General features: G+C 43.4%; 1 protein-coding gene across 4 annotated transcripts in view; it reads right to left on the reverse strand.

Moving 5' to 3' along the window:
* Positions 1–4,810: 4,810 nt before the first annotated feature.
* The window catches only part of HOMER2 (homer scaffold protein 2), a 42,146-nt gene continuing 21,411 nt past the window's right edge, over positions 4,811–25,545 (reverse strand). Inside the window, exons 4-10 of one of the 4 annotated variants that reach the window (XM_039722858.1) lie at positions 20,080–20,172; positions 18,945–18,971; positions 18,662–18,801; positions 17,004–17,160; positions 14,738–14,848; positions 12,672–12,752; positions 4,811–11,591 (exon numbers count right to left, since the gene is read on the reverse strand). In XM_039722858.1, coding sequence (XP_039578792.1) covers positions 11,403–11,591; positions 12,672–12,752; positions 14,738–14,848; positions 17,004–17,160; positions 18,662–18,801; positions 18,945–18,971; positions 20,080–20,172 — 798 coding nt within the window. In that variant the 3' untranslated portion in view covers positions 4,811–11,402. Of the gene's footprint in view, positions 11,592–12,671; positions 12,753–14,737; positions 14,849–17,003; positions 17,161–18,661; positions 18,847–18,944; positions 18,972–20,079; positions 20,173–25,545 lie in introns of all 4 variants that reach the window. The other 3 variants (XM_039722856.1, XM_039722859.1, XM_039722857.1) reach the window with 3 other exon arrangements.

Raw genomic sequence — 25,545 nt, forward strand, 5'->3', positions numbered from 1 at the left:
TCCATGGCTGTGGCTTGTGCCCAGCCCCGAGCAAGGACCTTCAGGCTGGAAGGGGCCACGAGCAGCCCTGACCCACAGCAGCATCCAGCGCTGCCCTGCCAGCCCCCAAAGTGAGCAGTCTGGGGAAAGGCTGGCCAGCTGCAGCCTGGGAGAGAACCTCCATGTCCTCCTGCAGACTGGGGTTCCTCCCACTTGAGCATCAGTTTATCACTCAGTGTCACAAAGAGATTTGCAGCTCCCTTCTACCCCAAGGCAATAGTCTAAACATCATCCTACGGGTGTCTTTGCAGAGCCTTGCAAAGGAGTTTCTCTGAGCCTCTGCTCCACCCCTGCTTTCCATCCTCTTCTCACCCAGGAGTGGAAAGGCTGCCAGCTCCAGCAGCGTGCTATCCATGTCTGGGCTCCATGGCAGTGGGCACGGCAGACACCGGGGGTGAGGAAATGAGTCTGTCCCGCTCCTGGAGACACGCTAGAATCACTTATTCATCAGCAAGTGAGTCACTGCCCTTCCCACAGGCTCTTCCTGCAAGCAGCGGTGACAGCGAAACAGGATCCAGTGCCTACGCTCCCCGGCCTACCGGGAGAGCTCTGTGCCACCCCCTCCTCCCGGTGCCATCCCTTCCTCCCAGTGCCATTCCTTCTTCCCTGTGCCATCCTCTCCTCCCTGTGCCATCCGCTCCTCCCAAGTCCGCTCGTGGTGCCATTCCTTCCTCCCTGTGCCATCCCTTCCTCCCAGTGCCATCCGCTCTTCCCTGTGCCATCCGCTCTTCCCGGTGCCATCCCTTCCTCCCTGTGCCATCCCCTCCTCCCTGTGCCATCCCTTCTTCCCTGTGCCATCCTCTCCTCCCTGTGCCATCCCCTCCTCCCAGTGCCGTCCCTTCTTCCCTGTGCCATCCCCTCCTCCCTGTGCCATCCTCTCCTCCCAAGTCCGCTCGGCTGGAATAAAAGTCCTGAGAAGTGTGCCCGGGTGTGCCCGGGTGTGCGGGCACACAGGCTGAGGAGCCAGCAGTGTCTGCTCTGCCCAAAGGAGCTTTTTGTCTGTCAAGTATGTGCTACAGAGAAAAGGGCTGCTCTTTTCCTTCTGGTTTTGGAACATCATTCCTCTGTCTCTCAGCCCTGTCCTGAAGCCATTCCCCGCCCACTGAAATGACTGTGCTAGTGACCATGGGACCTCCACAGCATCAGGGAGTCATTAGTGAATCACTGCAATTTCTCAGGTTTCAGAGCCAGGGATTATCTTTATAATGCACCCTGCACTGCTATAGATGAGCAGGATGGAAAGGTCTCTGTTCTTCAGGAACTCCAGCATCCTGTTTTGCAGCATTCATCTTCAGATAATGAACAGACAAACCTGCATCCAGAGATAAATTAAAGCCACAGCTAATAGTAGCAACAAAATAAGTGGCAAAAGACTAAATGTAAATAGCTTTGAAAGCTGATACTTTCAGTGTGACATGATAATGCAAAAAGTGCCATGCCAGTCCTGCTATTATTTGTAATTCCCCAAATGTCTGAATTCCCTCCAGCCAGCATACATTAAGCACAATCCAGGGCATATGCCACAAATCATATTCAATGATGAAAAGTCAGGAGAAAAGCAAGAGCTCAATCTCTCTTGATTACAGCAGCCACAGATTTCTTTTTCATAGACTGCCAGTACTAATGAATGGAGAGGACACAGAAGGAAAACAAAAATACTCAATTCGACGTGCTTCATGTGCCAACAGATGTATCTGCTCATGAACTTGATTAATTAAATGCAAACCATTGTCAAGAAATGTTGTTCAGGGGTTTTAAGCCCTCACTCTGACTAGCATCCAGCCATGGATATGGAAGTATGATCCTGGAAAGCTGCATGGGATTTAGCTCTGGGGTCCTGGGTACAACCGCTGCTACACAGGAGGGCAGGAATTGATTAAGAGATCCATTTTTTGGTGGAGAATAATAGGTCTCCAAAGCTCTGCTAGAGCATGATTTATTCAGTAAGATGTGTCTTGCTGCTGTGCCAGTACAACTGGAATACAGCCTCAAAAGCAGAAGCTGGGCCTCATGTTGACTCACAAAAATCTCTGATTTTCAACATGTAGTTTTCTGTCTAGAGATCATTTCATTGCAGACAGTGCTTCCGAAAAGATCTAATATTTCTGAAGTCGTTGAAATATGTTCAATGTTCAGGAAAAGTTTTGAGACCCAAAGGGAATTTCATAGCACGATCTTTGAAAAATCCAGAGGCAGAGGTCACAGTTAAGCACCACTCGGCTGCAGTGATCTGTTACATGTTCCTAGCAATGCATTATTGCAAGAGGATCGGAATGTTTGCCTTGCAAAGGTTAGCTATGCTTTTAAAATTCACCAGGTCTCAGATCTCCGCAGCCTGAACAGCTCCATGGCAGTGCTGCCCTGACGCTATTAATGACAAAGTGGAAAGCTGTGTGGCAGGGTCTGGCACAGCCCCTCAGAGCTGCCTCACGAGCCTTTGGATGGCCATTTTTAGCCTTGCTTGCTGAAATCAAACCTGGCAGTGCACCTGGCAGGGCATTTTTTTCCTGGTTTTGAAGGATGGTTGGACTGTGCTCCAGTGGGTTCGGCGGCTGAAGCAGGGCTGCACCACCACTGCAGGTCAGACTGAGCTCCTGTCATCACCTGTCTTTGCTTTTTCAGCTGCTACTGACACATTTTTGTATCTAACATTAACATTTCAGTTGTTCTCAGGAGAACAGCCCATTATGTATTAGTCTCACTGATGCTGCTCTTCTGCTCTGGTTGGCAATGCTGATTATGTAAAGGATATTTAATGTTGTAAATAATTAAAATTTTATACAAGATTTTGGCTACTTTTCAGAAGTAAAAAAGAAATAAAAGAAAATGTATGCAGTGAATTTGAAAAAATGCTCAAGTCTTCTAGGAAGTGGGGAGACAGCTAATAATATATAATTAACATATCTTCCTTTCTTCCCTTGTTGGTGCAGACATGCCTTTAGATGAAAAGCATGGGAAATTAAAAGTGTGTGGGACTGAATAATGTGAAATTTTATGTAAGTTCAACCTAGTCACCATCTACACGTGTTATGGAGAGAGCAAGCCTGCTCCTGCTCAGGGATCCCATCCTGTACTACCTTTACACAGGCCTCCCCCATGGGGCCATGCTGGGGCTTTTCCTCCAAAAGGAAGGAAATTATGGCCTATATTTTCCAATGAAAAAATTGGAATTCAAAGTGTCCAAAAGGAGTACATATTAAAGGGTAGTTCGTTCATTTAGAGTCAGACATTTGATTTAAAGTTCACCTCATGTTTCCATCAGACATCCCAAGGTGGCACATCACAGCTCAGCAGCCCACAGTCAGGTAAAACACTTTTTAATGTCTGACTATGGAAGGACACAGTCCATCGAGGAGGCTTCTGAGTTTTCTGACAGGAATCCAGTAAAATATGAAAATTAAAGGTTCACAGACAGCAGCAGCAGACATTCCTGCTGGCAGCATCACTCACCACAGATCCCAGACCAGGCTGTTTCTTTTGTAACCCCATGTCACTTGCACTATGAACAGCTGGCAAGGGGCAGCCCTTCACACAAACCAGAGACTTTCTGATGCTAAAAATGTACCCTGGGCTTAATGAGGCAGAGAGGATACAGAAGTGCCAGGTGTGGCTGTACCAAGCAGGTGCCTCTGTGCCCAGCAGAGGCACTGCCCTGTGCACAGCCCAGTGCCCACATGGATGAGTGGGAACGTCCACTGTGGGAACACCAGCTTGCTAGGAACAGAATGAGGCTTGCTTCTGATAATTGCAGGTGATGGGATGTACTGACTGATACTTCTGTTGTACTAACACTCATAATTATGCAAATCCAAATAGATAAATGGAGGTGTTTTTTGCTAAGAATTAGAGACTGTTACTTGCATTTTACTGTGATGCACACAAGCTGGTTTTGTAGCTGCTGGCTTGTAGTCCCTGGTTATTCAGAGACTGCAAGAATTTGCTGTACTGCTTGTCAGAACCATTGATGGCTCCTGGTAGAAAAGCTCTGACTAAAGGTCAGGGGCAGATGAGTTTCTCGCTCACCCCAAAGCTGACATTTGCAGCCTTGTAGCCCAGAGTAACAAAGGCACAACGAGCCACAGCCACTTTAAAGTCCTCACACCCTCTTATTTCCTCTGGGGGCTGGTGCAGAGACAGAGACCCTGCTGCTGTGTGACGAGCACAGCAGTGTTCAGCAGCAGCACGATGCAGTGTCTGTGCTGAGCCCAGGGCTGTTCCCTTGCAGGGATGTGCTGCTGCGTGCCCCTGGAGCAGCCTTGGAGAGCAGCCTCACCCCAGGGCTCCCGTAACTGCTCTGTGCTGCTGAGGAGATGCCCAAACATCCCTCCTTTCAGCACAGAGGGTTCGTCCTGAGCCCTGGGTGATTCCTCCAGAGACAACACCACCTTCAGCTCACCAGGGGCAGGAGGGTTTTCAGTCCTGAGCATACCCCAAACAGGGCAACAAAAAGCTGCTTCCTGACAATAGGCTTCTCTCAGCACTCAACAAATCCAAAATTTCATCTCCAAGCATTTATAAATTCTACTTTTCCAGTCATGAAAGTACCACTGATCCTGCAACCCCTCTGACGGGGCTAAAGGAACACAGTGAAGCAAGACTAACATTTTAAAGCTCCACCATTTGAAAAAGACTTGAATTTCCAAGTCTTGATACCATACATATAGACCAAAATCACATTCTTCTGATCAAAGGACAGCATTCCATTGAGTTTCAGCTTGCAGCCTCAAAGATATTAATTTCCTGATATCAATGAAGACAGTGAGACAAGAGATTTTACTTAAACTATATATTTTTACATAAAACAACTTTATGTTACAATAAAATCAGATAAAAATCACAAAGTTATATAATAAGTTCATAAAGAAAAAAAATCAAGTTTTCATTTTATAGATATAAAACCCAGCATTTACTGCTACTAGGAGTCTAAATATTAACATTGACTGTCTATGGTCAATTTGAAAAAAAGAAAAAGAGGATAGTACTTTTTTACAGCAGACAAAATGAGGTAAGAGATGTTTTTACAATGATCCAACTGTAGCAAACACTTCAGTTTTCATTGAAACATTTACTAAATATAATAAACCCAAATAAAAATATACATTTAGAGCACTGCAGTGTTTTCCCACAGTTGTATATCAACAAATTGTCATTCACTAAACTTTACTTGAAACAGTAAAAACAGGGTGTATGTTTATCTTCAGTACTAAACCTCATAATAATCTAAATATTTTGGTATAGCAGACCACACTAGTACACTCTCAGAACTTTCAACTACAAGGGATATATTCATGTTAAAAACGATGTGCTTTGTTTGTCATTCATGATGAGATTTATAGAATATTATGTTCATGATCACTATTAGGCAATTAAATGAAAACATCTAAATGCTGCAAAATACTCTTTAACTGAGCATAGCTTCCTCATCACGTACCCAGGTTAATCAAAATCCTGCAAACTTAGAAGCTTAGTTCACTAATCTTACTTATCAGTCTTTTTAGCTAGTATATGGCTAAAATAATTATTGCTGACCAGTGTTAAAAAAACAAACAAACCCAACCCAAACAAAAATACAATAGCAGACAGATTTTTCTCAAGTGCCTTCCTTGTATGTACCATTATTATTAGGTAACTAAGGTAACTGACTTTCAAAATGTGCATATAAAATTTCTGGAAGTATAGGCACCTTCATCTGAAGATTGTATGTTCAGGCTACTTGCTTAAAAAAAAAAAAGAAAAAGAAAAAAAAAAGAAAAAAGAAGAAGAAGAGCTAGCATAAAACACAATAAAAAATCAAAGGCTGGACATCCAACATCCCCCAGGGATGCAAGCAGAGCCCTCCTGGCCAGGACCAGCTTTGCCCACAGCCTGCAGGAGAGCCCTGCTTTGGGAAGCACCTTCATCACATTTATCATTCAACTCCTGACTCTATGTCACTTATCATTTACAGCAGAGCATGGTATTTAAGATGTGCAAACTTCTTATCAGTGAGCCTACAGCCCTGCCCAGCTCCGGGGCCATGGCACCGCATCCATCCCTGGCCAGGCTGTGAGGGCCAGCCGGGGCTCCCTGGCTCAGGTGTGCCTGGATTCACCTTGTGCCTGTGGATTGCTTTTCCTGACACACAGGTGCTTGCTGAACACCATCCATGGAAAGAAAAATGACCTTAGGGTAGCTTTCTGTCTTCCCGTTGCTAAATGGTGCCCACAACCAGACCCTGCAGGCCCAGCCTTGCTGCCCCTCAGCCCCCCAAGAGCAGGGCCTGCCCTTCTGCAAGGCCCCTGCTGCTGCTGAGGCCCTGAGGGACAGACACAGCTTTTCGAGGCCCTGAGGGACAGACACAGCTTTTCGAGGCCCTGAGGGACAGACACAGCTTTTCCTGCTTCTGTCTGGAAGTGTCTGCCCACAGCTGCAGTGCTCTCCCAGCCCTGTGTGTGGACGTTGCCTGTGCACGACACCACCCCTGTGTGATATGCTGAGGAATTCTGATATTTGCAGGCCTGACAAGCCCAGAATTGCCCGGACAAAGGTTGGGGGGGCTGGTGGATCGGTGTGGCCACCCAGAGCTCGTGGGCAGAGCACATCTTTCACTGAAATCTCTGCTGAAACAATAGAAAAAAAAAATAAATTGCTGCTGCTGCGGCCTCCTCTTACACCTGCTGAGTGAGGCATTTCACCCTGACAGGGGTTTTATCTTTGTTAATCCATAGGCTCAGGAAGACAGCACTACATTCCTTACAAACCATCGATGCTTTGACGCCAAGGTAACTCTTTGGAAGAGCCTAAGGAAGAGCTGAGAAACTCCCACCACAGCAAGGTGGTGACAGTAGCAGGGAATTTTCCTTCTGTCACTTATGACGCAGCCAAAGGTGGCAAAAAATTAATAAGGAAAAGAAATGAACACTTGGGAAAAAAAATAAACAGCATAGAGAAGAGAGCAGAAGTCTTGACAATTTGTGCCCTGCTGCCAGTGTTCCCTGTGCCCAACAAACTGAGCAATCACTGGACAGGGCAGCTGAGCCCCTGCCTGAGCACCACAAGTGCTTTGGCTGGTACCCTTGTAAGACAATGGCAGTGGCAGGGACAGCAGGCAGGACAGCAGAAACCCTTCCTGCTCACCTTAATTCAATGAGCAGCTTTAAAAAATTGTTCTCCCTAAATCACTCACATAAAAGCAAATCAGGTGTTTGTCCAGAAAAAAAGGTATTGTCTAAATAACATTTGTTTTCTGGCCACAGATGAACCCAGTGTAAAAATGTTTGTAGAAAGTACATATTTTGAATGCTTGGATACAGAAAATGACAGGTGGTGTTGAATTTTTTTAAAGAAAAGACAATTTTCTTCTAGAGAGCTCACTTAGTAAAGGAGACACCAATTAGGTGTACAGAGAACACTGCAAAGTACTGCATTTGCTGAAAATGCACTTCTAGGCCAAACAGAACTACTTGTGAAGTTGAGTCAGAATTGGCAAAGAAAGATTCAGCCAAGTAATAAAAACCCAAAAAGGTTAATCTTCTTTATTCTGAGCTGTGCAAAAAATTTCCATTTTTTCATTTTGAAATAATTTATTCCTAATATGAGACTAAGATATTTTTCCAAAATGTGACATATCTAATGGAATATTCTTTCCCCTTGAGAATAACTCTATCCATTTTTTATGTCACTTTTGCTTTTATGTAATACAAAGTATACCTGTTTATTTCTCATTTTATCAAAACCCCTCAAACCCTAGCATTATTCAGCAGCTCTAACACCACCTCAAAGAAGCGTCTCACCCAGAGGTCAGCAGGTCCCACTCTGTCCTGGTGTCACAGGAGGCCAGCACAGATTTTTCCTGCTGAAGCTGCCAGGCAGGCAGGATGAGAGTGTGGCAGGACCCATGGGGGTGCAGCTGACAGAAACCCACCTGGGAAGTGCCAAGCACATGTCCTTGGTTAAGGAAAGACCATGTAAGTGAGGTAGGAGAGATCCTGCCACAAAAACCACTCAGAGGGAGAAACCTGTGTCCAGAAAGGGCACTCATGGTCACCCAAGGTGAGGTACAGCCCCCTGTAAATGTGCTCAGGCTGGGTGGAAGTGGAGCACTGACCAAGGCATTGCTGATAGACACAGGGAGACCAGGATTAGCCCAGCACTGTGTAACAAGTAAAACCAAGCTCTGCAGATCCTCTCTTGGACAGGGATGAGTATTTCCTGGCCCTGGCAGTATTTAGGGCCATCCCTAAGCAGGTGTCTGCCAGCTGAGCTCAGGGTGCCCCCAGGGACAGGTGAAACTCCAGCTGTGCACAAAAGGAGGGTCAGTGCATCCACTGATGGTGTGTGCATTTTGGTGGGGGAAGGCTGGCTGTCCTGGTGCTCCCATCAGGACAGAGGAGGCATTTCAGTGCTGGGATGAGTCTCAGAGGAGCAGTGTGAGGCTCTCAGCTTGGCACATGGGTTAGTGCTGGGCCACCAGACAGCACCAAGGAATAGGCAGTGTGTGACACCATTGGTCCCCTGGGGTGGGGACAGGGACAGGCCAGAGAGGGCAGCTGCAATTGGTGCCTAAACACTCCTGAGAGCATGCACTGCCACTCTTTTTTCTCTTGAAGAGGGAAAATCCAGTAGAAGACATGGAAAGCTTAAAAGAGATGGCATTTTGGGGAGTTTAAGTGATTATACATAGGAGCTCTGAACTTACTGCTGTTGGGAAGGAAAAAGAAAGAAGGCAATTATAACAAGCCCTTGGAGGCTTGAAGGACAGAATTTATCACAGCATAAAGCTATGTACAGGCATCCCTAAGAACTCAACATCAGAGCAATGGCAGATATGTGATACATACATCTGGGGCAAGACAGAAGAGACAGGGCAGGGATTTCTTTAAGGACACTCCATTGCTCCTCTGGTGGGCACTAAGCACCCAGAAACAACTGTCTGTGCCACAGCTATACACTGGCTTAATGTGCCACCATCAAACTCCATCTGTTTAATCAATGCAATCCCATGGAAACACTTCTCTTGCAATTTAAGAGTGGCTTAATACATTCCTAATGAACTGGATCTGTGATAGACCTGACTGAAGTGGAAAACAAAGATCTGGATTAAGCCAAATAATCTAATTTTTTCACGGTCTTTTGCATTCTTTTACCCAGCATCATGTTAAAAACAATTTATGTTAAAACAAAGAGAGAAGCTCTAAGATCACTCAGTAGTCAAAGGAAGATAGGGCAGAGTCCTTGGTGCAAAAGCAATGAAGCACTGGGAGGAGCAGGGCCCTGACTGCCAGTATTGCTTGCAGCTCCTAATTGTGTTATCCTGTGGCTCCCAGCTGATGCAGGGACCAAAAAGCAGCATGGGAGGAGAGGAGAAGCAGGATGAGCTGCCTTCTAAATTATGGTGTATATCTGACTTTCTATCAAATAAAAAGTCTAAAAATGGAGACTACTTGTGCACGACCACACACTTGCTGACGTCATTTTCAATTTTGAGAAGTCTGATCTAACCCCACATTATACAACTGTTGAATCTTCCATGCTGGCAAAGTCTAATTTTCACACGCCTACATGCTATGTACCTGATTTTTATTTTTATTTTTAAATATCAACAGCCTAAATAAATTTTTTTTTAAAAAAAGAGATGTCAATGGTCATAATGGTTACAAAATGCCCTAGCTTCACATCCATTGTTTCAAAGGAGTAAAAGCAAAAATACTCAACGTCCATTCTAAAAAACAGGCAATGAAAATAATGTAACAGTAACAGATGAAATGAAAATTCAAGGGACAGTTGCAGATCCTATCTCCACCTCGGGGATTTTATATTCATCTGCAAAAAAATATTCAATGCATGTTTCATCTGCAACCCACCTTTCTTTTAAAGGTCACTTTAATAACCAAGATGTGCCAAAAAAAGGAAAAAGCCCTGGAATTCCAAGAAAAGCATGGCCATTTTATATCAGTCCCTGCTGGCAAGCACTAAAACTGTCGTCTGAATCAAGCAAATTACAATGTCATGTACATACACAGAAGTACTTTCCTGAATTAATTAATTAATTAATTAAACACCCTCAAAACAGGTTATGGAGAAAGAAGAGAAAGAAACTGAAGAAAGTCCTAGGGGAAAGAGCCAGGTTTGGGCTGGATTCTCCTCTCTCACCCTTTTTACATCCCAGTCTGTGATGAACTGAACTTTCTTCTCACTGAAGGGCAGGGTATGACCTTGCATTTCTCAACACACTCTTAGAGCTGCTGAATAATCAGTTAAAGAATAAAAGAACATTTCTGCCTCTCGGGTTGAGGGGTTTTTTTCGTACAACCTAACTTGGTGACTAATTCCTACCCTACTGCCAGAGAACACAGAAATCCTAGGAAAGGACTTTGATTTCCCATGGCCATTGCCCTGCCAGTCTCTGGGCAGAAATTTGCTTCTGAGCAACACCTTCCAGTAACCTTATGATGCTTTTCAGATCCACGTCTCCTTCCTCACTGCTGCAGATCAACAACAATCAAGCTGCACACAGAAGGGCATGAGTCCTGTACAAACCAGCAACGTATCACTTTTAAAATAAATATCTGGTCCCCAGACTCAGGTGGGCATTTTTCAGAGATGCACATAATGATGGAACTACATGGGTTCAAAACTGAAGGCCAGAGAGAGGTGATGCTGCTAAGCAAGAGAAGCTGTTCTCACTGACTGGTGAGACACATGACTTCACGAGCTGAAACTCATTTCTGCATTGTTGACTTTGTGTTGTATGGGTCCAGGTAAGCACATGAAACCTCTATCAGAGGTTATCTGAAATCCACTGCATTTTTTGGCTGAATTGGGCCTGACTGACATGGTCCCTAAAGATACTGGTATCTGTGAGAAGTGATTCTCCTGACTGCAGCTCATCACAGGCACATTTTACAAACTGCAGGGGCTCCAGCTAATCTCTCTGCTCCACCACGGAATAAAGTCAATTCTGCTAAGAGTGCTGATAGTCCGACAAGAAAATTACTTCTTTTCTGTTTCTATGGTTGCAACAGCCCTTAAGAAAGATATAAATTTCCCTGCAACAACTAACTGCATATTCATTTTAAGGTAGATCTAGTTCCAGATTCCTGAGACAGAACCCTCTACCTGTTCCCAACCCCACAAAGCCAGAGCAGCAATATAGAAAGTTTCTAATCGCAATAGAATTCAGTGAGCAGCATGATTGGTTTGGTAAATAAACAAACAAAAAAAAAGAAACCCACCAAAAAAACCCACAGCAAATTTTCAGCCTCTATGTACAAAACCAATGCAAACAAGTGGAACATTCTAGTTATATTTTGTAAAACACACGTTTGGGATCAACAAAACATCAAACATCCAGACCCTAGATTACAAAAAAGATCTATTGCCATCTAATTGTCAACCCCAAGTTTAGACAGTCCTTGTCGAAAATCGTGTAATTCATCTATCTTCCCGTCTAGTACATCTAAAAAATTCTTTAATTCAGTTTTAAGGTTCGTCTGCCTATGTTTGTTCTCTTCGACTTCTGTCCTTAGCGTTCTGACTTTCTCTTCAAGATCTTTGTTCTTTTTCTCAGCAGCCTTAAAGACAAAAGAGACAATAACATGAATCATAGAGAAGGGTGAGCAGCATTTCATAAATTAAAGCAACAAATGGCAGCTGGGCTGTGAGAGTTTGCTCCAACTTCTGTAAAGTGATTAACACAAGCACCTCTGAGAGCAACTGACAAGAGCATGTCAGATTAAAAGCCCACGAAGGAAAGGACCCAGATTAACTGGAAAAGATGCTTTGCATCAGACTTTGTCATTTGGTTGATATCTTCAAATTCAGCTGGATTTAAATCATGAACTGTGCATACATTTGTGTCACTGCTACAGCTGCAGAATTAGACACTGTGCCATCAATTACATACAGAATTATCTACGGTGGTTTAACCTTGAAAAACAAACTTAGGAAATACTGTCTGAGGAATAAAGTTGCTTTATTCAGCACTTTGGGATTTATTGGTACTTTTTAAAAAATTCTACTTTGCCTGATGGCTTATTTATCGATTGGATTTTACTTCATTGATGAGACTGCTCATTTGTGTTCTCTTTTCATGTATTAAATGATTGCATTTCCACAAGAGCCGACTCAAGGAGGCGATGCCCAAAGTCCAGCTGCTGCCTGGGGCAGAGCCCCCGAGAGCTGCTGGAAAGGGATGTCACAGCACAGGGACACATCCCCAGGTGAAGTTTTTTACCCTGGTGCTGAGCAGCTATGCTCATCTGCTTCTTTCCCAAAGCCTGCCCTACTGCCAGTGCAGCAATTATACCCCCCAGTTACCCCCAGGTCTTGGGGAGCTGCTCGACACACATGGCAGTGGTGCAGCTCCACAAGCCCAGAGCAGAAACATGGGACACAGGACTGCCTGGAATTGCAGAAGAGGGATGCTACATGATCCCAGGCAAACCAATTTCTGCAGTGGAGCTATTTCAGCACTCCTGTGCTGGGAATGGCACTGTGTATTTTGCATGTAATTAGCATTTTTTGTTTTTACAAACTGGACCTCTCTTGGCTTGAAACACTGAAGTCTGAATAGAGAAATTCATACAGTACAAGAAAAAAAAGACAAGGAAAGGTACCAACTATTTTGAAACTAATTTCACTGCTAACTGTACCTGTAATTGTTCAGATACAGATTCACATTCTGACATTAGCTCTGGTATAATTTCACCCTGCTTTCGGAGCTCTTCCAGTTCCTTTGAAAACATAAAAGAAAAAATATTAGTGCAAGCTTCAATTTAAAACATAATGAAAATTTGAAAAGATGAAATGGCTTTGCATATTTTACTGTATTCTGCACAGTATTTGGATGGAAAATAATCAAAATAACCTGCCTGCATTCCAAAATTGCTAATTTTCTACAAGAATACATTTTTCACTAAATTTCTTACTTTGCATTTCTAAAACAGGCAATGTAATCCCATCTCTTGCATGAATTCCATGAATTATATTAATAAAATCTTCACCTAAACCATGTAACTATTCAAAAGATGTATTAAATACCAGAGAAATCTGAATGGCTGTAATGCTACAAGCAATTTACAGATGGTAGCAAAGAGCAAATTAGACAATTTCAATGACATAAGACAGCAAACAAAAAAAAAGGCCAGTGGCTTTACCAGCTGCACATACAGACACATCATTACAGAACACAGGTGTCATGGGCTTTCCTTCATGGAAAGCTCTGAGAACCACCACCTTCCCCTTCCCCCAAAATCTGTATTTGGTTCTGGCCTCACTACCCAAACTGAGCAGACTTGATGAAGGGAGTTAATGTAAAGAGCAACAGTAGGAATTCATATCTCTGTTGGAAACTAAGACAACTTGAAAAAACCTGCAATATCCTCCTCAGAAACTTCCCATGTAGGTGATGATCTCCAGAGAATGCAGGGGTGTACCCCTGGACTACCTGGACTTGTGCAAAGCATTTGGCACTGCTCCACACAGGAGCCTTGTCTCAAAATCAGAGAGATGTGGAATTGGGGGAGGAGCCACTTGGTGGACAAGCACAAGGAGGGTATCAGCAGCTTTTCTTACATGGCAATGCCATGAGCACACTTCATGTGGGTTTGGATTCCAGACCATGAAAGATTACTTACGGGTAGTTTAAAGCTAATTGAGAACATGCTGATGGAAGCATGAATTTTTAAAACAAGTTAGTATATTTTCAGTGTAAATGGAAGACAGGCTTGTAAGATTCACAAGTCGATCAATTTTCTGGTTCATTTGGTACAGTAAAAATGTGAATCTTGAGGAGAATTCTAGGAGACAATAAGGGCTGTTCTACATGCTATTCTCACAGAAAGGCTGGAAAGACAGCATTACAATTTCTTTTGAAATAAAGGGCTGGAAACCACTATATTTATGACAGTGTATCAAAATCCATCTCCCTAAACTATTTCCTTCCACCACCACACAACCCCTTAACAGCAGAGCTTTTAAGAGCAGCAGAGATTACGGAGATGCTGTAATGGCACATGGCAAACTTTCCTGCACTGCTTTTCCTCTTCAGCCAGCACACAGCATTTGGTCAGTGTGACAATGCAAAAAAGAGAGCTTAGGATTTTCCCACTCTTCTGGGGTTCCAAGCCATCATCTCCTTAGAAAAATTAACACCCTGTAATGTCAAAAATGACAAACTGGGGTACTCTAGATGAATCTGAATTTCTCACTCCTGGCTTTAGTCCTGAGATCAAAGTGAGCCCATTAACCAGCAAAGCTGCAAATTATAAGCCATCCAGAAAAGAAACAGGGCTTGTTACATAAATGCCAAATTATTTTCTAAATGATGTCTTTTTAATGACAATCCTGATGTCTACAGAATTTTTGGCACGAGGAGAGTCAAATAAATCTGTTCTCAGCACACATCTGTCTGGCACTGGGCACCAAGCTTCACCACTGGCTCTTCTACAAGGACAAGTGTTGTGTACATAAAAGCATCCTTCTCTAACCCCTGCCAAATTACAGCGTGCAGCCACAGCACAAAACACATCATGAAATTTGGATGGAGAAACATTAGCAAACAAGGGACTGTACGTGGAAAACCTAGAAACAGCAATACCCCAAGACATCAGGCTGCTTCTGGTGGTAGGTGTGCCACTCCATAAATCTACACCCAAGGAGAGAAGCAGGCAGGCCCACTCAAACATGAAAATGCCATTTCTGTGTTCAGGGCACTCACCAGCTCTTTGTCCTGAAGTTCTGTTTCCAGTTCCTGAAGACGTCTACTCAGCTGTGCATTTCTTTCCTTTTCTTTATTTATTTCATTGCACTGTTCCTCCAGTTCTTCAATCTTTAAGGAATGTCAGACATTAGGTGAAATTTTTCAAATTTCTGAAAATCTGGGGCAGAACACAGCTAATGAAATGGACATGGGATCTGCTTCCAAAATCATAGCATTTGATTCACTGCAACCAAATTATCACTTCTTTCCTTCAAAAGAGTCAATTTACACATCCACTAGGAAACCCTGGGTCTGTATTTATTCTCTCTTACAGTCTCTCTTGTAAGTACTCAGGAATGCACAAAACACTGAGCTGCTAAAATAAGTGGAACTGGGGATAAAATCTGCACTTCACTCATCTGAAGCCAACACAAGGCTACAAGGAATGGATTTTCTTAACACATTAGGAGAAGAAATCTCTTGGGGGTTGCTTATTATTCCAGCTGATGTATGAGGGGCACAACATCAAAACTTTGGGGGGAGAACCAGTTCAGAGCAACATCTGCTGCTTTGTTCTCTCACCCAGGGATGTGCTTTGCTCTCTCCAAACCTCCTGCTGCCAGCTCTGGACTCAGCTCCCAGGAGATGCACTTCCCACAGGCCAATGGACCAGCTCATTAAAGAACGTACTTTAATTCTCAGCTTTGTGTTGCTTTGGGATTAAAACTTCCCTCATTTGAAGGTAGAGTGATATGCAAAAAATTCTGACCCAATTAATAAAGGAGAAGGAACTTCCCAGGGCACTGCAGTGGTGCAATGTGAGCACTGAGCAAGGAACCTACTTGGGGAAAAAACCTCAGAAAACCTCCCTGTACAGAGAAAGACAGCACATTATACAGACAGCACTGCTGCACAGTCTGGCTGGTCACCAGCATGGGGACTTTGAAGAGGCAGTAAGAGCAGTGGTGTTTTAATAATCTCCTCTTTTCTAGTACAGCTACTGGGATGTGGCATGTGTTGATGAGAACAACTTTTCCCTGCAACAGTACAGAAAGGGAAATAACTACCCTGCAAATGATGATATTTTCCCATAACACACTGTTCCAGTCTCACTTGTCCCTTATCCACAAGAGACTGGATATAGGAACACAAATCGTGTAACAACTAATATTAATTTGTTAATGTAACATCAGTTAATACAGCTCTGGTTTGATCTCTGCATTACCACTGTGCACCCATAAAACATGAGTAAATAAACAGTGAGTATTGGCCTCAGAAAAAAGGGCGTTGTTCCACAAGGATTTTCAGTGCCAACAAACAACCCAAACCCCCTCCAACAGCGAAATACTACTTGCAGCCTATGACACACGAAAAGACATAAAATTCCTTCCCTCTTCAAAAGCAAACACTAAACAAAAAAAATATCCTCACCAGACTGATACAATCTGATCTCTATTTCAAATGCCCTAATGATCCATCTAAGCAGCAGGAAAAGGATCCAGCTTCTCCAAAAGCATTTAGGATGAATGGGGGAAAACATCCCTGCAAAAGCAGTGCTCATGGAAACCAGGATGCCCTGTGCCCACAGGGGCTGCTGCAGATAGCACAGTATTATCTCGGAGATGGTACTACTGACTGCTCTAAACCTCCACAGATTTCGGAGTTGCTCTCTGCTGTAGCCATTGCTGACCCTCCATCTTACACAACCGAGAGATGTTCTCAGTAGTGCAGGGGAAAAGGCTTTTGATGATGCCTGTTGGCAAGTTTCTGCATGAGATGTGCCAGGTGTTAGCGCTGGAGGTCCCAGCTCACAGCCCACAGTGCTGAGGAAATAACTCACATCCTCATTCCCCTGCACACTGCTGGGATTTGCTTCTAATCCTGAGTGGTTCCCAGGCTGGGTTCTTGTGTGTAACCAGGTCACAACCTCTCCTTCTGCTCATCCATATCAGGCAGTATTTAAGCGAGCTTTGACAGGGATATGCAACAGCAGTCCCACTTTTAGAACCTTTCTTGTTCCTCACCCCAGCCAGCAAGCCCTGCTGACACCAAGTCTCCCAAATCCTGATGCAGGGAGCTTCAGCTGATGCAGCAGCTCCTCTGCTCCCTCCCAGCCTGCTGTGTGCAGAGGGGAGCAGCTGCCTGAGCTCCCCATCCACCTCCCTTTCAAGGCCAGCTCCATCTGCTAACACACGCAGTGAGAAAGCTGCAGAGATCCCAGAGGAAGAGCCCTGCTGGGAGCAGCTGGCTGCAGGGGCAGCTCTCCTGTGGGTATGTTCTCTACCTTGCCCCTCAGCTGGTCGTTCTCCTCCTTGCAGGCTGAGAACTGCTTCTTCCAGTGCTCGATGCTGGCCGCCGACTCCTGCAGGGCTGTGGAGAGCCGCGCGTTGCTCTCCCGCAGCGACTGCAGCTCCGTCTCCCACTTCTTCACGTTGGATGAACTGGGAAAAACAGGATACCATGAGGTGGTTTCACCTTGTGCTCCCGTGAGTGGTTATCCTTTACCTGCCTGCAAACTCCCCCATTAATTTGCTGCAATAAGAGGCAGAGCACTCAGATGTGTGTAATTGCCTTTAGCCATCACATTCCTACAGAGAACAAAAGCCTTAATTTGACTGTCTCTGTCAAAACAAAGGGATCCACCAAGCCCAGCAGCAGTGGCCTGTGTCTGGAACTAAAGCCCTGCTGTCAGAGCAGGCCGTAGGGTCCAGCTGCCCACTTGCACACAGGGGTCTCACCCTGGCACTGCATGGTCCCTGGCACCTCCTGAGCTGGGTGGCTGCAGCACCTGGGGCTGGGCACCTGGCAGCCCTGCAGCACAGCCACTCTGCACATCTGCAGATGGCACAGCTATTCCAAATGGAAGATTTCAGGGGGTTGACACGATCTATATTTGAATTTATTTTAATGCTGAGTCTTAACTATAAAAGTGTTACATAATGCTGCAGAATTAAACTACTCATTCCCCAAAGCTTTGAGCTGCAGCACAGAGCACAAGATTAGAGGGTGAACGGGAGGAAGGCTTTGAAACTCCCTGTGTGCTACTTGCTGCCTGCCTGTGGAGGTGTCTTCAGCAAGAGGAATGAGCTCACATTACTGTTTGAAGCAGGTTAAGCTACTGAAATGCCAATAAAGAGAGAAGTTGTACTTCAAACATAATATATGCAACCTTGGAATTGCTCACTGGATAATGCTGCTCACAGTGATACTTTGTTTTTTAAATACCTTTTTAAGAGTAGCTTGATCTTGTTAGATTTTCTTTCCATTCACAGATACACATTCACATGCAAGAGGCAGACAAGGCAAGATCCCAATAGAGAATTACTCTATTTTAATGTTGGAACTTTGCATATTGCAACGCCTGTATTTTCACTACAGCTGCAAATTACTCTTCTCAGCATTTTCAAATTATTTATCAAAGCAAATAGCAAAAAATATGATTTCAAGGGGCTCTGTCCACAATTTAGAAATATCCCCTAAGACTTCCAAGTGCTCTGATGAAATTATACTTCTCACTTCAACTTTTTATGGTTGAGTTCATTCCCTTTCATAATTTTAAATATCCATATCTATTTTCATCAAAGTAAGTGTAGCAAACTCAAAGAAAGATTGGCTTCACATGTTATCAGCAGCAATTGCTCCCCTATGGCTTTAATGTTATTTCTGTAGCTCTAAAACTTCCTGAAAGAAGATGGTTATAATAGTTGGCATCAGCAGAATGAAAGAGGGCTTATTTCTTCACAAACTACACCAGGAATAAATGAAATGGGAAATATTTCTCAACTGGATACCAGGAGATACTTGCTAAAATCTGTTCATTCATCCATTCTGCGGCACCATTTAAAATTAATTACAATCTGAATAATTTCTGTTAATATCATTATCCATCAGATAATTACAGCACACTTTCCCAATGCAATTTAGGTTCTACAGGAACTTCACCTTTGGGCTAGAGCAAATTTTAATTTATCATTCTCAGATTTGAGATGTGCCTCAGCAGGGCCACCATGTGATGCCTTCTCGTCGTCTGTGCCATTCACGCTTGAAGCTCGAGTGGAAGATGGTGTTTCACGTCCAGACTCCTGCAGCACAACACACAAACGAACACTGGGTGTCTCCTGCATCTCCTGCAAGACCACAACACCAATTTCTTTGTAATCTTGATCCCACACCACTTGGCTGAGACCTCGGCTCTCCTGGCAGAGCAGTGGTAACACACACATACCCTTTTCATCTTGGCTGCAAAGCTGGTCTGTTTAAAAAGAATGAAAAAATTACAATGATACACAAATGGAAGTTTAAAGTGTTCAAAACTTTAAAAAAGTTTTTTCCCTGATAAGCCTTGTGTTTTTCAAAAGTTGTTTGGTTTTTTTTAAGATAATGAAACAATACAACACACAAAGTACAAACAAACAAAAATAGTTCTGCTCCTCCAAAGACATACTATTCACACACAGCTTGGTGCTGACCACCAACAGAGAACAAAGTGAACTACAAAGACCATGGCCAAAGTCTTTACAAAATGAGTATCCACAGTCAGCCACTCAGATTGATATTTGTGGGTCCCACAAATGGGGGTGGTTGCAAGACTAAAACCGTTCAGCAGCTTTTTCTGATCATTCATCTGAATTCTTCTCTGATCAAAACCTGCCTAACTTTCCTCCAGACATTAGCCCAGGCCAGGAACACCAGCTGAGCAGGGTTCACTCCCACCTAAAGCAATGCACACAAAAATACAGCCAATCCTGCAGAGAGCCTGGGACAACACTCAGTTTCTCCAGCCTGCAGGAAACGCAGCCCTCGCTGGGCACTGGGGGCACCAGCTGTGCTGCCCAGGAGAGGCTACTGTGCAGATCCACAAGACAGGCTTCTTCACACCCCCTAAAACCCCCTTAAACTTCTTCCAAACCCCCTAAAACGCCCACACCACAGCTGCCCAGGGAACACTGGACAAAGTCGGGCAAACCAAATGCCCCAGAAGTGGGCTGGACAGATGACAAAGAAGGATATTGATGGATCTCATTTACTGTCTGCTGGAGCACTACACTGACTGACTTCCCAGTGACTCAAACTGTGTTTAACAGTACAAATCAAAGGATGTATAGCTTTCCCTGTTATTAAAAAAGTTGTAGAAGCTCAAGGACTGCTGAAAAAATTAGATTTAAATGAAAGTAAAGAGTGTGGACAGAAGAAAAATATTCCTCTGACAATGCTAATGTCCAGCAGCTGACAATTACCTTCAGCAATCTCCATTTTATATACTTTAAGCTGGCTGCCAGAAGCTGGCACAGTCCATTTGAAAATTCAACTTTAAATTATTTATCCTGTATGTGTACAGGTATTAAAGCCAAATTACAAACCTGTGAATGATTGCTTGAGGTTTCAATTTTCTCTTGAGATCTGTCTCTTGCAAGTTTGGCAGCTTCTTTTACTTCTTGGAACTTCTCTGCAAACTAGAAAAAGCATGAAAGACATTTATTAACATGATTTATCTTCTATTAAACCATTAAGATTGCTACCTTCTTATGGTATAGATGTCCAAAAGTGAACAACTAATTTTATTAATTTAGAATTTTTGGCAAGAAAAAACATTTTCATTCTTTGGCAGGATAGTTCTTCCAAAAGAAGTGGGGGTGTTTCTGAAAAAGGAGCATCTCTGTAACTCTAGCCAACCACAGTAAAAGACCATGGAGGAAAAGGAACTGTTGGTGTCTCCTGGTTTGATTTGGTTCTGTTTATTTCCTCCCCCTTCTCTGTTTCCCTTGCTGTTGACAGTGTATTAAGGACAAGTGTATTAAAGACATATGTTTGGATAAAAATAGTACCAATGTCTTCTATTCCTAAGAGCAAGTGAATTCAATTAAAGAATGCAAATAAGTTCATCTGCAGGAGGTAAGCAAGGGATTATCAAGACATAGGAAAAAGGAGAAGAAGGTAGATCTCAATGTATGATGGAGTTGTACAAAACCACAGCTTTTCTGCTCTAATTTTCTCATTACTTCCAAAAATAAAGGTAGAAGATTTCAGATAAAGGCCTGAATGCTTCCTGTAAGAGGGATATATCAAACTGGGAGAGGTGAGGGAAAGATAAAGATGGAAGGTAACAATCCCAACCTCTGTGAGTTGCTGTAGGACATCTGTTCCAAAGCCAGCCTGGCATTTTTGGAATACAAGTGTTATCACAGCCAGTCAGGGTTGCACGGCTTCAAACACTTTAAACAGTGTTTAAAATTTTAAAAGGAGGATTACAAAGATGGAAAAAAAGGTATAACACATAATTTGTTTTTAAAATTATGATGTATCCACTGTAAGAATTGGTAACTTTATATTTCAGCAAAAACTGCTAGGTCTTGCTTGCCTCTGTTTTGAGAAACTTGAAATGCTAGAAAGGCAAGACATTTTAAAAGTAAAAATATAAACAGATGTATTCATTGCAGTTTGTGACAAAAGGATTGCCATTATACCCTTGGATAATGCAGAACACTTATGAAAATCTGTAAATAAAAGCATGAAAAAAAATCCAAATTTAAAGTTGAAGAATAGAAAGAAACATTCACTTAGCAATCTTGCCTTCTAACTTTGCATTTACAGCAGGTATTTAGCATGCTCTCTCAGTATGTAGAGACCAATTAAACAAAATTTCTCCATTTGGTCTAAAAGAAATCTGGATTTACATGTGTAACACACAAAAATGGCAATTTCCAACACACACACAGATCATGGTTAACCCCAGGGACGAGCACCTTCTGGAAGGTGGGTGATGCTCTGGGTGCACCCTGTGCTGTGTGGAGAGGATGCAGCTCTGGGATCCAGCTGCTCCTGCACCACAGCTGCCATTGCACATGCAGGGCGTGTGCCCTGGGATGGCAGCAGCTCCAGCTGATGGCATTGCAGTCACTACACGCACAAATGACTTGATTACCTCTCCAGCACTCCACAGATCGTTAGGAACAGCCACATTACATTCGTGCCTTTAGTGATTGAACTCTAACTTTACACAAAGCATCTCTCCCGCTGTGACAGAGCAGCTATAACCAGCTGATTATTTCTAAAATATTATATCAACAGTAAGTTCCACATTTGTGTTTCTTGTGGATAGTGCAAGGCTGTTTTGAGTCTGTCTTTTATAATAAATCTTTCTCTTTTATGACAAATCTCTTCATCTTATGTATGAAAAATTTATGAGGGTTCTTCATGGATGATACGAAATATGAACAGACAAAAAGAATTGGAAGTGATCTATCAAATTTTATTTTGCAGCTATCTTCGTAAAGCACACAGGAGACTGCTGTGAAAAATTATGTGAGCTGAGAAGAAAAGGACATTTTTCCACATTTCCATAATAAAAAATTGCATATGATTGAGCAACGCTTATCTTCAATACTAACCCAATAATGACCTCATTGCATAAACGATATCAGCCATGTCTCTAGTTCACCAACACATGTATTAAACACATTTGCATTTAGAAAGTGATTGCTGCTCTGAGAGGGGCAGTGCCAGCCCCAGCTCTGCAGCACTGCAACACCCACTGCACAGGAGCAGAGCAGGAGGTTCTGGAGCCACTGTCAGACAGTGTGGCACAGCCACAGGGCCAAATCACCAGGAGAAATCAGATTTCCCTCTAGTAACCAACTGCTTCTGCCCCAAACACAAATAAGTGATAATTGGTATCACAAAATCCTGCTCAACCTCCAAGGTCTAAGTTGACTTTGAGCCATCAAACCATTACAAAAAAAGGGAGCAGTTAATGAATGTAAAATTCCTAATAAAAAGTGTGTTCAGTAAATGAAAACTTGTTAACTGTGGTCTCGAGGGGCAATGAAAATCTAAATACCCAAAACGAACTACAATAATTCATCATGTTTCCTCTCCTTAGGTCCATGCTTCCCATCTGGCAAAGATCCCAAAATCAGAAAAAGAAAACCCCACAAAAACTGGAATAGGAGAGTTGCCAAGTGAATACCACCCCAACAGTCCATCATGGATTATAGGACATGCCTTCCCACGCCCCAGGAAGCTGTGTGACTAAGCTGCAACACAGGGAAGATTTGCTGCTACCAACACTTGTGAAGCCTTTTGGTCAGGCAGCTGCAGCCATGAGCACTGCTTGATTAGGAGCCTTGGCCAGTGAAATTTAATGGGGACTCGAGGATGCTACTGTGCATCGCACAAATTATTTAAAGGCTGCTCAAATCCACAGTCAGTTTGTCACCAGGAGAAATATATATATATATATATATATTCAAATAGGGGTCCTTAGCATTTTATACCTTAAAAACCATGATTTTTTTATGCATAAATTTTAAGCTCCTGGTCTGGCATTATATTTTATGTCTCCTACTGACAAATTGTGCCAGTATCAGATGAAACAGCTGCTCCCACCCAAAGCAGGCTCATAAATATTTCATCTCCCTCTGGGTTTGCAGCAGGCTGGGTGATGTGACAGCCCTGGGGAGCACTGCTGTGCCCTGACCCACAGCACACAGGGGCTTTTCCCGTGGCTCTCCTGGGATGAGCCCTCAGCACGGGGCAGAGGGGCTCCCAACAAGACTATTTACCCCAGGAAGTGCCCAGGAATTTGGTCTGTCCCAGCCCTGATGCCAGCTGCTCCAGTGGCTGTGCTGTGTGCTGGGGCAGGGCAGGCTCTGCCCCGAGCTCGCTGCCCTGCAATGCAGTGACTGGCACACATAACGTGCAGGAGTGCAGAGAAATAAAGTCCAGGGCTTCCCAGGGGCCAGAGGCAGCTGTTTTATGATGTGCAAAGTCTGGCTTTACTGGGTTTCTCACCCGTATAAATCTTTGTCCCTATGCCCTTGACTACCTGCAGCTCCTCGTATATAGCACGGCTGCCTCAAAGCGCCCTGAAGGACAGCAGGAGCCTTCCTTAACCCCTTGGTGTGCAAAACTCAGCAGCACCCGTGCAGCACCAGCCCTGCCTTCCCACCCCCCCACACACGGTCCTTTCTGGGATTCCTGCCTCAGCTGGGCTGAAGCAACATTTGAACGATGCCTTGAGACCTTTCTGAGGCCCAGGGGAGGGAAAGGAGGGTCAGCGAGTCCTGCACAAGGGGAACAGCACCCTGAGAAGGACATCAGCTCTAAGCCCTGGGATTCTCCCAATCAATGGGAATGGTAATTAGGTTACTGGGTCACAGAATGCAGTTTTCATTAACGGCTCATGTTTAATTTGAACTGCTTTTCCCTACAGGTATGGATTAATGCTTTAAGTATCTCAAGAGAAGCAAAGCATTAGAATGAGGCAATATCTTTTATTAGGCCAAGCAATACACTTAAAAATGCAGGCATTTTTAGGCATGCTAACCTCTTCTCCTGCCTCATTATTTTCTGCTGCTTTCAACTGACATTTTTCAGCTTTATTTATTTATATTTATTTTAAGCCAGGGCTATTGATCTCTGGTTTAGGGGGTTTTAGTGTGCCCTTCCAATTCCTGACTAAGCACTTCAATTATTTCCTCTAAAATAGGCAAGCTTTAATTTATATCTCTTATAAGAGCATAATGATATTAATATAAAATGAAACTTGATTTTACTATTCCCAGTACACCTATATAGCTGTAATCTCACTCTCAACTCTGCTCTTTCTTACTAATGGCTCAATAATTAAACTGAGAAGCACAGACAATGAAGAAGTATCTTTGTCCCATTGCTTTGCATGGTGATAATAAACCAGGTTTTCTTATATTTTTCAGCTAGGTAATGTCAGACTTTTGGTTGTTTTTCTTTTTTAAAAAATCAACTCAAGCTATTTTTAGAAGCAGCCCCTTTAAGCTCCCTCTCAATATTCTGACCAAAATAAGTCTTTCTGCTGATTTGGAAAGCCTTTCATGCAAGTAGAAGGTTGTATTTTGGGCAGTGGGCTCTTCAGCAGATCATGCAGTGCAAACAAATGAACCAAGTGAGCTGGGAAGAAGCACAGCTGGGCTGGTGCCCCTGTACATGACATGTTATTCACACTGCCTCTAGACCTGCCACGTGAACATGACAAGCTGATACCAGCAATGCATTTCTTCTGAGTGGGTTTGATAAGGTCTGCAGAACACGGTAAAATTTCTCTGATTAGGGTGCAAGGTCCTCCAAATGTACCTCCTGCCTTCCTATAGTGAACCCAGTGCCTTATTTTATTATTTGCCTCTCTTCTCCTGAGCCAGACCCAGCACCACCTGCTCCATGTGGCACAAGGTGCATGTTTAGCCCCAGTCTGCCACTGAGGCACCCTGGGGTCTTGTGTCATGATACAGAGGTGTAACTTCAGTAATCCAGGATTAAAAACTACTAGCCAGAGGTGCTAATTCTCCCATTCAGTGTTCAAAGGCTGCATTGTATCATGGTTATCTGTTACTCAAAAAAATTATTCCTCTAGGTCTTTTAATCCTTCTCTATTCCCACACATCTTATTAGCTGCTATGAACACCTCTGCCTCAGGAGTGAAGAAAATGCATAGGTGAAATGAGCAGTCCTGTACACCTAAGTAAGCATCATAAAACATATCCATCCCCAACAACTCATTTTTAAACAAGCTTTGCACATCATGCCTTTATCATCTCTGAAGAACAGACTAATGTCATGGCACTTTCATGGGCATTCCATGTCCAAAAATAATTTAACATATGAAAAGTAAAATAACTTTTATTTTTAAGAAACACTTGCAAAAATGCAATTCTCTAGAAATTGGAAAAACTAATTAAGACAGACTTACTAAAATAAATTCCTATAAATTCCTATCGCTTGATAGGCAATTCCTTCTAGTGCAGTGCTCTGCCTTTGCTGTTTTAGACACCACAAGAAACACCTTCTTCTCCTGA

Source organism: Passer montanus, unplaced genomic scaffold, assembly GCF_014805655.1.
Source record: "Passer montanus isolate IOZ18808 unplaced genomic scaffold, ASM1480565v1 scaffold5, whole genome shotgun sequence".
Classification (NCBI taxonomy): Eukaryota; Metazoa; Chordata; class Aves; order Passeriformes; family Passeridae; genus Passer; species Passer montanus.